Source organism: Podarcis erhardii, assembly GCF_964252035.2.
Source record: "Podarcis erhardii genome assembly, chromosome: 14".
Classification (NCBI taxonomy): Eukaryota; Metazoa; Chordata; class Lepidosauria; order Squamata; family Lacertidae; genus Podarcis; species Podarcis erhardii.
Window position 1 is genome coordinate 48,139,442 of NC_138503.1, and position 15,041 is coordinate 48,154,482.

General features: G+C 48.2%; 2 protein-coding genes across 4 annotated transcripts in view; one reads left to right on the plus strand and one right to left on the minus strand.

Annotated features, from left to right (window-relative positions):
* Positions 1–13,523, plus strand: part of FAM83G (family with sequence similarity 83 member G) — a 42,149-nt gene extending 28,626 nt beyond the window's left edge. For 2 of the 3 annotated variants that reach the window (XM_081839671.1, XM_081839670.1), the window contains one exon: positions 12,978–13,523. In XM_081839671.1, coding sequence (XP_081695797.1) covers positions 12,978–13,376 — 399 coding nt within the window. In that variant the 3' untranslated portion in view covers positions 13,377–13,523. The remainder of the gene's footprint in view (positions 1–12,977) is intronic. The other variant, XM_081839672.1, reaches the window with a different exon arrangement.
* SLC5A10 (solute carrier family 5 member 10) overlaps positions 1–15,041 on the minus strand; it is a 99,528-nt gene that overhangs the window by 54,143 nt on the left and 30,344 nt on the right. Inside the window, exons 8-9 of the mRNA XM_081839743.1 lie at positions 13,506–13,711; positions 785–920 (exon numbers count right to left, since the gene is read on the minus strand). Coding sequence (XP_081695869.1) covers positions 785–920; positions 13,506–13,711 — 342 coding nt within the window. The remainder of the gene's footprint in view (positions 1–784; positions 921–13,505; positions 13,712–15,041) is intronic.

The following is a 15,041-nucleotide window of genomic DNA, read 5'->3' on the forward strand; positions in this document are numbered from 1 at the left end:
GGGAAGGGCTTGAATCTCCAGGTGGACAAGAGTCCCTCTAATACTAAAAAATGATTAAGAAGACGATGTGTGCTGCATGCAAGCTTCTTCAGCCTGGAAAGACCTGGCTGCAAATTATTGTATGGACCCTCGTGGTGTCCTCTCCTCTCCCAATTAACTTCCGTCTCCAGGGCTCAGTGGTGGGAGGGAGTGCACAGGAAGGATAACCAAGATCTGCCCCATGACATCACCAGCACCCACCCCCCATGTGTCAGGTTTGAGGTCTGAAATTCTAGAGTCTGGGGTGCTCCTGACCTGCCAACGCTACTATGAAATCAATTCCCTTTCCTTGTCTGCTTTCTTCATTGCTTCCATTTCTTTGCAATATAATCTTCTTGCCGCCGTCATCATATACAAGGTTATCACCTCATGTTCCACTGAACCCTCCCTGTTACTTAAGAGGAAGAACACTGGGACAACACGAGGTCCCCCTTTTATATATATATTTAAAAGTAAAATAAAACTTGTTGCTGTTGAACTTCCAACAAATATGCTTCCCCACCCCCAGGAGACTGGGCGAGCTCACGGAGGGTGGATTTATCCATGGCTACTAGTCATGGTGGCTCAATGGAACCTCCAATTCCAGAGAAAGTCTACCTCAGAGTAACAGTTGATGGGCAGAGGCAAGAGAAGAAGAGGCCCGTTGCCTCCGTGACAGCTCCTCCTTCCGTGGTGCCTCAAGAGTATTAGAAAACTGTAAGGATTGGGTCCCTGAGTTTCCTTCTTCGGGGTTATTGCAGCTTACCTGGATACAGGATCCGGCTTATCATTCCGGGCATGATGATGACAACCATGGGAAGCATTTTTAAATAGCTGGCTAGGATGGATCCAGCCTTGGCATGATTGAGGTTCTTTGCCGAGAGAGACCTCTGGACAATGACCTGGGAGAAAAAGAGAGAGAAAATTATGTACCGTATTTTTCGTTCTATAGGACACACTGGACCATAGGACGCACCTTGTTTTAGAGGGGGAGAACAAGAAAAAAAATTCTCCCCCTCTCTGCTCAGCGCCCCTTCAGCGAAGCGGCAGGAGAAACGGAGCCCCTTCCATTTCTCCTCCCGCTTCGCTGAAGGGGCGCTGCGCAGCTCTCCCTCTCTGCTGAAGCCAGGAGAGTCTTGCTCTCCTGGCTTCAGCAAAAGGAACCCGAAGCCTTTGGAGCACAGCGTGAGTTCCTGCTGCGCTCCAAAGGCTTCAGGCGGCTATCCCTGAAGCCTGGAGAGCGAGAGGGATCAGTGCGCACCGACCCCTCTCGCTCTCCAGGCTTCAGCGAAAGCAACGCGTAGCCTTCAGAGGCTTCGCGTTGCTATCGCTGAAGCCAAGGAGCCTGCATTCGCTCCATAGGACGCACACACATTTCCCTTTAATTTTTGGAGGGGAAAAAGTGCGTCCTATAGAGCGAAAAATACGGTACCTCATGGATTGGGAATCCTTTCCAGCATAAGGGCCACATTCCCTTCTCTGCAACCTTCTGAGGGCCACTTGCCAGTGGCGCCCAAAGCAACACGTGCTGATTTTCCCTTTCAACAGCAGGCTAGTTTCTATACATTTTAAGATGGTGCCCATCAACTGCAGTTACTATTAATTCTTCCTTAAAAAATCTACTACCAAATCAAGGAGGGCACCTGCTTTAATCAAAAGGTTGTTTGATAAAAATCAACGCATCTAGCCAATTGCACACTGCAGCCTTAATTCATTGTCATCAAAGCTGCGGATCTTGTATGCAAGTAGCTACTTACAGTCGATTCCTTTAATTCTTTTCCACAAAGGTGGCTGGCATTGTAGGCGAGAGAGACTTAACCATAGCATCCCATTATTTATTCAGTAGGGCTGATTGTATGTTTTATAAAACCAATACAGGCAGGGCTAAATGACACTTGGCACGAAACATTTTAAATTATGCTCCAGTACAATAAAAAAAAAAGCTAGAAAATTGATTTTTTGAAATGTACCCAATGGAAGTTCATATTTTCAGGAAGCTGAATCCTGCGTTTTTGACAACTAATTCTAGGGGTTTTTTTGGGGGGGGGGTTGTTTTTGCTGCGCTTCAATAGAATTGCAGAATGCACACAATCCTGAACAAAGATGGATGAGCTCTCCCAAGCTCATCTCGCATTAATTCAGAAAGGGCTGAGATCTTGGGAACCCTCAGATCATTGTTTACAAGCCAACATCCAGAAAAATGATTCAAATTTCAGCCTCTAAAATATTCCACTATTCAATGTGATAGAGCGACGTTGCTCTGTTTCATTGCGTACAGGGAGTACTGTGTCCAGTTCTGGGCACCACAGTTCAAGAAGGACACGGACAAACTGGAACGTGTCCAGAGGAGGGCAACCAAAATGGTCAAAGGCCTGGAAACGATGCCTTATGAGGAACGGCTAAGGGAGCTGGGCATGTTTAGCCTGGAGAAGAGGAGGTTAAGGGGTGATATGATAGCCATGTTCAAATATATAAAAGGATGTCACATAGAGGAGGGAGAAAGGTTGTTTTCTGCTGCTCCAGAGAAGCGGACACGGAGCAATGGTTCCAAACTACAAGAAAGAAGATTCCACCTAAACATTAGGAAGAACTTCCTGACAGTAAGAGCTGTTCGACCTTGGAATTTGCTGCCAAGGAGTATGGTGGAGTCTCCTTCTTCGGAGGTCTTTAAGCAGAGGCTTGACAACCATATGTCAGGAGTGCTCTGATGGTGTTTCCTGCTTGGCAGGGGGTTGGACTCGATGGCCCTTGTGGTCTCTTCCAACTCTATGATTCTGTGATTCTATGAAAAGGCTGCAAGGACAAAAATCGGTGGCGCTAGGTGAGGAGAACCGTTTCCACCTCCAGATCCATTATTGGGCTTGAGCTTTGCAGCTGCTCTCCCAACAGCTGGCTGGAAGTTGGACGTTGTAGCCTAAAACTTCTGGAGAACATCGAGCTGGGGAGAGGCTGGATAAGGGGAGAAACCAGAAATCCTTCTCTGGCTCAGATTTCAATCCGAGCCAGAAAATAACTCTGGGGTTTGTTAAAGCTCATCTCTCCTTTGAAGTCAATTCTTGGTATGAGCTTTCGTGTGCATGCACACTTCTTCAGATACACTGAAACAGAAGTTTCCAGACCCTTCTATATAGTGAGAAGGTGGGGAGGGGTATTACTCAGAAGGGTGGTGGGAATGGGTGATTGGCTCATCACAGCTATCTGCCAATCACCCATTCCCACCACCCTTCTGAGTAATACCCCTCCCCACCTTCTCACTATATAGAAGGGTCTGGAAACTTCTGTTTCAGTGTATCTGAAGAAGTGTGCATGCACACGAAAGCTCATACCAAGAACTGACTTAGTTGGTCTTTAAGGTGCTACTGGAAGGAATTTGTTTTGTTTTGACTATGGCAGACCAACACGGCTACCTATCTGTAACTCTCCTTTGAGTTAGGCATGGACAAACTCGCAAAGTTTTTTTCCTGAAACTGACTTGGGAGGACTTCAAATCCAGCGTCCCAAATCCTGCCAGGGTGCAAAGAGTTGCTTCTGATGCAACCAGGAGCTTGAAACAGCAACCGTGGTTCGTTGTTGCTGTTTTCAACGTTCTCTCCTTTGAACAGCGCCTCCACCCCAAATCCTTATCAAAATCTGCTTCAAGAGCAGACCATCCGTGGAGAGGGAAGCTGTCGCTTGAGAAAGAAATATCCTCGTTTGCCCTAAAAATAAAACTTTGTGCTTATGATCCACTGAAGCCCAGTACTGAACTCTGTTCTAAAGCAATAAATCCCCAATCAAATTGTGCCTCTGCTGTGAACTTGGGACCAGACTACATGTGATGGCAGCAAATTCCCTATGGGAAAAGGGGGTCGCTTTTAATTAATCCTCCTTTGCCACCTGGAGCTCGTTAGAGAATGGTTCAGTTCAGCTCTGATTCATCCATTTGTGTCTAGTCATCAGACCACCACCCAAAAAAAAATACAATATCACAATAGAACGGAGTAACATCAATAGAAGTTAGTTCTTAACATAGATGAACTGCAACATAAACATTCTTAGAATGTCAACCATCCTTGGCAGATCACAACATGCTCCGTTAAAACGGAAATATTGTTCTGTTATGAAATATTAAAATGAAATAAAACAAAATGATGCCAGTCTGAATAAAACTCTGTGAAACCTAAGTGAAGACTGGCATAAAACAAGTAGAAGATTCTGGAATATCTTCCTGGCAAGATACAACATCCTCTCTCAAATAATTTTCTCCTCTCCTCGGTTACTACAGACAGAAAATGCACGGCCTCTGCAGTTACATATTTATCTTGTCCATCCAGCAGATAAATTACAGGCTCGCGGTCAGGCCTCTCCCTAAAATTTGCCCCAAAGTGTTGCTCTCTCAACACACTTCAATATACTGTATAATAATATGTACGAAGCCTTCGGCCTATTTTAAACCACAAGGACAGGTATGTCCAGAATACGGCATATTTCTTAACTTTCTTCCTAGGGTAGCTAAAGGCTGGTTCAGATGCAAAAAGCAATTGCCTGGTGATTAATATTAAGGGGGGAGGATTTAAATTGCACGGTGCCCCGTGAGTAAAGCCTGGGAGGGTTTGTTTTAATAGACAATGAGTGCATGCATCCTGCTTTGAAGGTGACGTGGGTGTCTGAGCATGCTGCTTGCAAAAGCCTGCCTTGTCCATATTTTCCCACTTCGCTGTTGATGGGCAGGACTAAGCATGCTGGCGACCTTCTCAGTTTCATCAGAGAGCTGAGGGCTGCAGTCTTTTGGACCATTACAAGGGAAGAAGTTCCACTAGGCATGGTGGGACTCCATTCCACATAGGGATGGAGGGGGGATTCAATTCAGCTGACATTTAAAGGCAAACTACCCTAAGTTCGGGACACGGGTGGTGCTGTGGGTTAAGCCACAGAGCCTAGGGCTTGCCGATCAGAAGGTCGGCGGTTCGAATCCCCTCGATGGGGTGAGCTCCCCTTGCTCAGTCCCTGCTCCTGCCAACCTAGCAGTTTGAAAGCACGTCAAAGTGCAAGTAGATAAATAGGTACCACTCCAGCAGGAAGGTAAATGGCGTTTCCGTGTGCTGCTCTGGTTCGCCAGAAGCAGCTTAGTTAGTGGCTCCTATAACTTCCTGAGGGACATGGGTGGTGTTGTGGGTTAAACGACAGAGCCTAGAACTTGCCGATCAGAAGGTCAGTGGTTAAAATCCCCTCGACGGGGTGAGCTCCCATTGCTCAGGCCCTTCTCCTGCCAACCTAGCAGTTCAAAAGCATGTCAAAAGTGCAAGTAGATAAATAGATACCGCTCCGGTGGGAAGATAAACGGCATTTCCATGTGCTGCTCTGGTTCGCCACAGAGCCTAGGGCTTGCCGATCAGAAGGTCGGCGGTTCGAATCCCTGCGACGGGGTGAGCTCCCGTTGCTCGGTCCCTGCTCCTGAATTCCCAAATTCCCAGCCATGCTCCAGCCAAGCGTTATGTCTAGTAATCAAATCTGTGAGAGGACAAACAGTCAGGGGGGAAACCCTGTTTTCTAGCCAAGAAGGCAAAAGATCAGGGGAAGCAGGCGCAATGCTCCTTGACATACTGTTGCATGTCTGGTGCAAGGTTTGCCTCCGCAAAGTGGAGCGTTACCTCCACAGATATAGGTCCATGGAGAACGGAATAGAAGAGTGAGAAACATGTATGAGAAAAGCCAAAATGGTCAGATTCTTCCATCCATACTTCCAAGTCAACGTGCAAAGGATCTGTACATAAGATGTAAGGAGAACTCTCCCCTCCTGTGATTCCCAGCAACTGGGATTCAGAAGCACAGAGCACAGCCATTGTGATTGGCAGCCATCAATAGCCTTAGGTAAAGGTAAAGGGACCCCTGACTATTAGGTCCAGTCATGGCTGACTCTGGGGTTGCGGCGCTCATCTCGCTTTATTGGCCGAGGGAGCCGGTGTACAGCTTCCGGGTCATGTGGCCAGCATGACTAAGCCGCTTCTGGCGAAACCAGAGCAGTGCACAGAAACGCCGTTTACCTTCCCACCAGAGCGGTACCTATTTATCTACTCATACTGGCATGCTTTCGAACTGCTAGGTGGGCAGGAGCTGGGACAGAGCAATGGGAGCTCACCCCGTCACGGGGATTTGAACCGCCGACCTTCCAATCGGCAAGCCTTACCTCCCATGAATTTGTCCATTCCTCTTTTAAACCCTGTGGGAGGGAGTTCCATAGTTTAACCATGCACCGTACAAAGAAGGGCGTTCTTTTATCCGTCCTGAATCTTCCAACATTCAGCTCAATCACTGAGCCCACCAGTGTTAGGAGAGAAGGAGTAAAACTTTTCTCTACCCGTTTTCTCCGTGACATGCAACAAAAATTATAAACACTGGTCTCTGCTTACTTGCCTTTTCCCTAAACGAAAAGGTCATCTCGGGAAAATTGCACCAATCCCCTTGATCATCTGTGTTGCCCTTTTCAAACCTATACAAGCCTGAAGAAGTGGTGGTGAGCTCCCAACACAGAACACACTGTAGTTTTGCGGGTTGCTATTCCTAGTCTCTGGGACGCAGGTGGCGCTGTGGGTTAAACCACAGCGCCTAGGACTTTCCGATCAGAAGGTCGGCGGTTCGAATCCCTGCAATGGGTTGAGCTCCCGTCGCTCGGTCCTTGCTCCTGCCAACCTAGCAGTTTGAAAGCAAGTCAAAGTGCAAGTAGATAAATAGGTACCGCTCCGGCGGGAAGGTAAACGGCGTTTCCGTGCGCTGCTCTGGTTCTCCAGAAGCGGCTTAGTCGTGCTGGCCACATGACCCGGAAGCTGTACGCTGGATCCCTCAGCCGATAAAACGAGATGAGCGTCACAACCCCAGAGTCGGCCATGACTGGACCTAATGGTCAGGGGTCCCTTTACCTTTACCTTTATTCCTGGTCTCCTGTCCTAGAAATGAAATTCAGCCAGCGATGCTGCTAGCAGGAATCACAGGAGCATAGAAAGCTGAGTTAGACCAGCGATCCGTCCCTTTCCACTAAGGCAGCCTTTCTCAACCTGTGGGTCCCCAGATGTTGTTGAACTACAACTCCCTTAACCCCAGCTAGCAAGGCCAGAGCTCAGGTGTGATGGGAGTTGTAATCCAACAACATCTGGGGACCCACAGGTTGAGAACCGCTGCACTAAGCGCTCTTCCACACTTCCATTTGTCCCAGATTTCTAAGCATGGGACCAAGAGGTTTTTCCTTTCATCCTTCCCCAGGAAAACCTGCCGTTTGCCGCTGAATCGGAACAAACTTCTATCAGGTTTGCTGTGGGGAAGCAGCGGTGCAAAAGAAAAACTTCTCATGCCCATGCCTAGAAACCGGGGTACAAAGGAAGTGTGCCCCAAATGCACATGGAATTTTCTGTGCCTTCTTTGGTTGGAGAACTGCATCACCAAATCGGGAGAAGCGAAAATTGCAAAGGAGAGCTATGTTTCACACTCTGGGGTGGGCTAATTTGGTAGGTTGCCATTAAATGCAAAAGGAATGAATTTCTCCCCTGCACTAGTCCAGAGCAATGAACATGGGCACGCACTGGACTTCTCTGGGGGACAGTAGAGAGGAGATGCACAGGTAAGACAAGTTTACTTTGGGCCTTTTATTTGGAACAATAAAAATAGACTGAGGAGGACAGGATCCCTCCTCTCCTCTGGTTCATCCCCATCTCTCTCCTCAATTCCAGCTGGCTTCTCAGCTTCGCAAACTATTTTTCGAATCCCTGATTCTTATCAGCATGTGAATTTCATTTCTGGCACAGAAGACCCTGCAGAATAACAGGGCAGAACTTTTCTTCCTATGAGATCTCAGTGGCAGCCTTAAAGCCCTGTGCAAGTTTACCCAGAAGTTAAACACCTCTTACTCTCTTCCAGACAACTGCAGTTTTGAAAGCCGCAGGTGTCATAAGTTAGGTTTTTTAACTGGATTTAGCTTTGCTGCATTTGTTGAGCTTGGTGCACACCACTTGGAGACAATTGTGGTGGGGTGGTATATAGATTGTAGTGTGCTGAATAATAACAACAAACACCAGGAAGGCTGACTCCCAACGTCAAAAAAGGACACACACAGAGAGAGCAGCAGCAGCAACAACAACAGGGAGGTAGTGTTCAAACGCAGGTGAAAATTTAGCTTTTGCAAGCTGAAGAAAAAAAATAGGGATGTTCCAGCAGGCTCATCATCTTCAAAGCAGAATGTAACTATTCATTATCTGTTAAAGTCAACCCGCCCAGGCCTTATTCACAGGGCTGTTGTGCTATTGTTCCCATTGCACAGAAGAGGAAAACTAAGTCTTCCGCTTTCCTTTGCTTGCATCCGATAAGCGGGGGAAATGCAGAATGAATTTTGATGGCACTCCTGTGACTCAACGGAAGTGCATGATTCACCTTGGCTTGCTGCAAGATCAGGCAACAGCCAGCCCTGCCTTCGCCTTTTTCCTGGCAATGAAGCATATCTCAGATGATTCACAGCTGAGGATGTAAGAAGGCATCGCTTTTCATTCCTCCCTGTATTTGTCTCATGCAGGGTTGTTTCCGTACCGCTGCAGTTTGCCTTTTGCCAAAAAAACTATGTTATTGACCTCACTGCCTGCTGTGGTGAAATTATGTGGCTCACGTAATTTAAGCAATTACATAAGTTACCTTGTCATTACGATATTCCACCCCATTCGTTTCAATGCAAAGGAGATGCAAAGCAAGGACGGTGGGAGGGGAACATAATCAATTATATTTCATTGGTGGACTGAAAGCAACAGCAGGAAATAACCATTGTGTTCATTGCATCGATTTCTATTCTGAACATAGGAGATTCTACTCCTGTTTTCAGTAAAATTCTTCAATATCTTTATTCGCTGCATGCCATGTTGGCTGAGAGAGAGAGAGAGAGAGAGAGAGAGAGAGAGAATGAGAGAGAAAAATTGGAATCTTTGCAGCCGTTGATAAGTCCCAATGTTAAAGAAATGAGGAGCACCCACTAATTTCATAATGCACTTTTGCTCATCTATGATGCTGCCACATTTAGAATAAAGGCGCACTGTTCTGACTCTACTGTCTTCAGAGGGGGGGGGAGGACATTGTAGTTCTTGGAAATGATGATAATAATATTTTATATCTTGTACCCTGCCCATCTGACTGGGTTGCCCCAGCCAATCTGGGCAGCATCCAACAGAATACAGTCATACCTCGGGTTACAGATGCTTCAGGTGACAGTGGTGCCTCGCAAAACGAAATTAATCCGTTCCGCGAGTCTCTTCATCTAGCGTTTTTTTTTTTGTCTTGCGAAGCAAGCCCATTGACGGCTTAGCGGATTAACGCTATTAGCGGCTTTTAGCGCCTTAGCGGATAAGCAGATAAGCGGCTGAGCAGCTTAGAAAAAGGGGGGAAAGGGGAAAAAACCCGCAGGAACTCGCAACACATTTTCGTCTTGCGAAGCAAGCCCATAGGAAATTCGTTTTGCGAAGCGCCTCCAAAACGGAAAACCCTTTCGTCTAGCGGGTTTTCCGTCTTGCAAGGCATTCGTCTTGCAGGGCACCACTGTACATTTTTTCGGGTTATGGACCTGCCGAAACCCGGAATTACCGGAACGGGTTACTTCCGGGTTTCGGCAGTCGCACATGCACGGAAGCACCGAATCGCAACCTGCATGTGCGCAGATGCGCCGCTGTGGGTTGCAAATGTGCGTCCTGCACAGATCACGTTCGCAACCCGAGTGTCCACTGTATAAAAGAACACAACAAAACATCAAAAGCTTCCTGATACCGGGCTGCCATCAGATGTCTCCTAAAGATTGTAGAGTTACTTATCTCCTTGACATCTGATGAGAGGGCATTCCACAGGACGGGCGCCACTACCGAGAAGGCCCTCTTGCCTGGTTCCCTGATGCTTCACTTCTCACAATGAAGAAGCCCCCAGAAGGCCCCCGGAGCTAAATTTCAGTGTCTGGGCTGAACGATGAGGGTCAGGGGCGCCAAAATTGGCCCCAGATTATGGGCGCCCAATGGCACCCACAATGTAACGTGATGTCATGTAACATCGCGTGTGTCGCAGCGGCACCTGGGAGGCCTCCCATACAGCTTCTGACGTCACATGAGAAGCCTCACGAGGTCTCCCATGCGACTTCCAGTTTCTTCCGAGGCCTCAACTCTTGTTTCAAAACATGGCTGGAAATGACCATGGGAAATCACCTGTGGGACGCTTGAGTCCCGTAGTGTGAAATTGACGATGGGCTCCAAGAGGGCCGGATTTAGGTTTGATGAGGCCCTAAGCTACTGAAGGTAATGGGGCCCTTTATATGTCCAGCTGTCCTTTCTCAGGGACACGGGTGGAGCTGTAGACTAAACCACAGAGACTAGGGCTTGCCGATCAGAAGGTCGGCTGTTCAAATCGCCGCGACGCACGGGGTGAGCTCCCGTTGTTTAGTCCCAGCTCCTGCCAACCTAGCAGTTCGAAAGCACGTCAAGTGCAAGTAAATAAATAGGTACTGCTCTGGCGGGAAGGTAAACGACATTTCCGTGTGCTGCTCTGGTTCACCAGAAGCGGCTTAGTCATGCTGGCTACATGAACCGGAAAAATTGGCTCCCTCGGCCTATAGAGCGAGATGAGGGCACAACCCCAGAGTCGTCTGTGACTAGACCTCACGGTCAGGGGTACCTTTGCCTTTTTATGCAGTGCTCCAAGTAGAAATGTACACAAATACATACATACAAGAAAGTGTACACTGAAATGCAAATGTTGGTGAAATTAGCATGCTAAAATGCATCATATCGGGGGAAATTACTTTTAAAAATGTAAATGGAAAAACTGCACACACAAAAATGTGCATATTTGGAGAAAGTACATTTGTCTCACTTCAGAGAAGCTGCACTCTCTTGCCAAGGTTTGATTGGCTTTACAGACTATGGTTTGTTGGAAAGAAACAAACATTAGTATTCAGTTCAGACATAATGCTAAGCCAGGGCTGAGGAGCCTTATATTGGGCCACATTCCCTCATGGGGAAATTTCCAGGGGCCTGTTGCAAAAGTGGGTGGAGCAACATATGCAACTCATGTCTTTGCAAAGTAGGTTGCATTCCAGTTGTGCAAAAGTCAAAGCTTTCTACATTCTCACATGTTGCATCTCTCCATTCAGGCAAGCAGACGGCGTTATTACACTTCATGGACATGTTCCAACTGTGAGAATGTTCAGGGAGCCAGGAGAGGGTATATTGTTTAATGATATCCTTCCTAACCTGCGTTAGCAAGTTCTATATCTTAGCAGAGTTTAAACATTCCCCTTTAAATGCACAGCGGTTTGCTTGTTGCAGGCTAGTTTTAGCCTCTAAATATAGGATTCCTGGTAAGATCCCTTCTTGTCCCTCTTGAAAAGAATAAACACGACAATCTTATTAAAGTGAATATAAAAGCAGTTTACTCACATTCATTCAGTTCACAGTTAGATCCCTGAAGGCAGACTTAGGTTACAAAAGTATATATACATGTGGAACTATCCCATAAGGGAGTTAGTACCCAAGTGACTTCTCCTCACACATAGAGAAAAACAAACCGGAGAAGAGAGAAGAGCAAAAGAAGATGGTGTGCTCCTCTTCCCCAGATTAGGCCACACACACACACACACGTCACATGCAGAAGAAGTTTGTCCCAGCTCAGGAGGAAACAGGAAGTTTTCTCCTGGCTGGTACAAAGCATCTCCTAGCATGTCCATTCTAGGAATGTTGTACTTGACTGCTATGTATTTGGAGAAGTATGCATGCACACGAAAGCTGATAGCCAGAACAAACTTAGCTGGTCTCCAAGGTGCTGGACAATTTGTTTATTTTGACTGTGTTAGACTAACATGGCTACCGACCTGAATCTTGACTGCTATGTGTTTCACATCCCACACCAGCCAGGCAAAAAGTACTCAAGGAGGGTTTGGCCAAGGGAGGGTCCCCAAACAGAGGGCAATATACAGAAATCTGGAAAGCTGCATTTGGTGCAATAGCCTGAGGTTCCCCACCTGTGGACTAAGCCAAGAATCGTGGTGAGGAAGAGCAAAAATGGCCCAGATCGCTGCATTCGCAGAAACCCATTAATTAGGCTTTGCTGTGCTGTGTCAACAAGGCCCGATATAAGAAAGCTTCTTAGCAATATCCCAGCCTCTCCAGGTCATCTGTCATGGATCCTGTTTGCTGATCAGGTGTGGCACCCTAATAAGTCTGTGTCGCTGTCTAAATATTTGCAATTTTGCCTGGTTGTTTCAACATGTTGAAAAGTTTCTCTGGCTCAAAGGTTTTGGCAGCCAGCAAGCCTCCTTGATCCAGGACAAAGTGCAGCAGTACCTGGTTACAGAATCATAGAATTGTATCGTTGGAAGGAACCCTGGGGGTCACTAGTCCAACCCCCAGCAATGCAGGAATCTGAGTTAAAGCGTCCGTGACAGACGACCATCCAGGGTTAACTATTTTCATTTCCTTTTATTTATATGCAAAAATTTCTGAACCACCAGCATTAAGAAAAATATGTCATGATTCTAAACATGTTATCACCCATAGTCCTGGCTATAAAATAACTACAGTGATGGATTATGGTGGTTATCAATATTATTACTACACAGGGCTTGTAGCATATTCAGCATATTTCACCTGCTTTATTTGAGCCATCCTTACAAGATCTAAGGTGGGATATGATTATTCACCCCCATGGAGTAGGGGAAAGAGGCAAGGAGAATAGAGGTCTGCCAGCTACTCAAAAAAGCAGGATCGTGGTGTACTTGTAATATGTTAAGAGTTTGGGGCTTAGGGTGGAGTCCTGGGGACCAGAGAGAGAGGCCTGGAGGGGGACATTTAGCCCCTGAACCTGAAGTTCCCTGGCCCCTGATGTAAATAATACCAGAAAATAAATTTGCAGTGTTAATGAATACCCAAAACATGACTGCTCACAGCTTTCTTCCCCTTTTCGTGCTTCACAAACAGGGACCACAACTGCTCTGCTATGGGTCCAGGGTGCAAATGTCTGTGGGAAGAGGCAAAAGTGGTTCCCCACAGCAGAAAACCCCAGGAGACGGCAAATACCAGCAGGACGGAAGCCGGGCCAAAAAGCAACCCCCAGGCCCAGCCGGCCAGCCGTACTGGCAGAGCAAAGGTTTCGGCACCTCCAAGAACGCACAAGCCGGCCGCTTCTCCCAAGGAAGAAGCAGCCCCTCGCGAGCAATCTCCACCACAGAAGCCCAGAGGGCGGCGGAAGAAATAAGGACACCTTTTGGCATCCCGCTGTCCAAACTGTCGGAATCCAAGCACCTAAAGAACAAGGTGTCTCCCTGGTCGGATGCCAAGCGCAGGCAGCCAGGAGCCAGCAACCACAAAGAGCAATAGGACGGGAGATGGTCGCCCTGGGACGCTGAGAAAGGGCCCTGCCAGGGTCCAGGGAGGGACACCCCCCCCCCACGAAAGTGGGGTTGCTTTGCAACAGTGCGCTCGCCCGGCGGGGAGAGGGGGGTTTACCTGGTCTGTGCACCAGTACCACGTGGCCACGACCGAGAGCCCAAAGGTCATTCCGGTCCAGGGCAAGTCTCCGGAGACGGGATCCCGGAAGAGGTGCATCGCATCGAGCCTGGGCACATGGCAGGTTGTGTTGGGGATGATCTTAGACGGCACGGCCTTTAAGTAAGCTTCTTCCAGGTTCTGGTAGCCGCCGATCTCGCCGAAAGCTTTGCAGGGGATAGAGGGGGTGGGGAGAGGCAATGATTTCAAATAGATATACCAAAACGGGAACAAAGGCTCACCTCTTCCTTCGCTTCTCACCGCGACTTTTAGCACTGCAAGAAAAAAAAAACGCCTTGGTGCAATGTCGGCATGCTTTCCTGTTCCAGCACCCGGGAGTGGGGATTTGGTAGGGGAACTCGCAAGCACGATGGGTGTGCTGCGTTTCCTGAAATCTCTAGCTCCCTTTGGTGTAGCAGGGGCTGCGTTGCAGGCAGAAGGTTGCAGGTTTGGTCCCTGCCATTGCCGGTTAGACTGGCCGGAGCTAGTGGTAATTTATGGGAATATCCTTGGCCTGAAGCCCTGGGGATTAGCTGCCAGCCAATGTAGGCAACACTCTAACCTGGATGGATTTGGTATAAGGCATGGAGAGGGAAGCTTTTTGCCCCTGATTGCCATGCGTAGTACAGGTAGGGAGCTGTGTCTGTTTGTGTGTGTGTGCATAGGCATCAACTCTAAGGGGCCCAGATCACTTCGCCCTCCCCCAACAAAATATGGGGGGCCAGCTCACCCCCAATGTTGAGAACAATCAGTTGTGGAGGAGGCCGATCGCAAAGCCAGGCGCAGCGCAGCTTCAGTGGCTGTCGGGGGGGGGGGAAGCAGCCCCCAGGTGTGGCAGCAGCAGCAGCAGGAGGAGACTGAGTGCCAGAGTAGAGCCTCCAGCCATTGAAGCCTCGCTGCCATCATGTTCGGCTCCACCCCTGGCATGTCCTGGCATCCCACACATGTCATGCATGCATCACCGGCCCCCCAATCTTCTGCTCAAGTTGGCGCCTCTGGTTGCAAGCCTGTGGGTGTGGCTAGGTCAATGGTGGGTGGGGCCATTCACACACACACACGCCTTCTGCACACTGGCCCTCGTCTTCATCAGAGGTGGTCGTCTCCCCCCGTGCCGTCCTCCCCATCACAACTGTGTCAGCCCACCCAACGGTCAGGGAGGAATAATAATAACAATTTATTATTTCTACGCTGCCCATCTGAATGGGTTTCCCCAGCCACTCTGGGCAGCTCCCAACAGAATATTAAAAACACGATAAAACATCAAACATTAAAAACTTCCCTAAACTGGGCTGCCTTCAGATGTCTTCTAAAAGTCAGAGAGTTGTTTATTTCCTTGACATCTGACGGGAGAGCGTTCCATAGGGCGGGTGCCACAACCAAGAAGGCCCTGTGCCTGGTTCCCTGTAACCTCACTTCTCGCAGTGAGGGAACCGCCAGAAGGCCCTCGGAGCTGAACGATGAGGGTGGAGACGCTCCTTCAGCTATACTGCGCTGAGG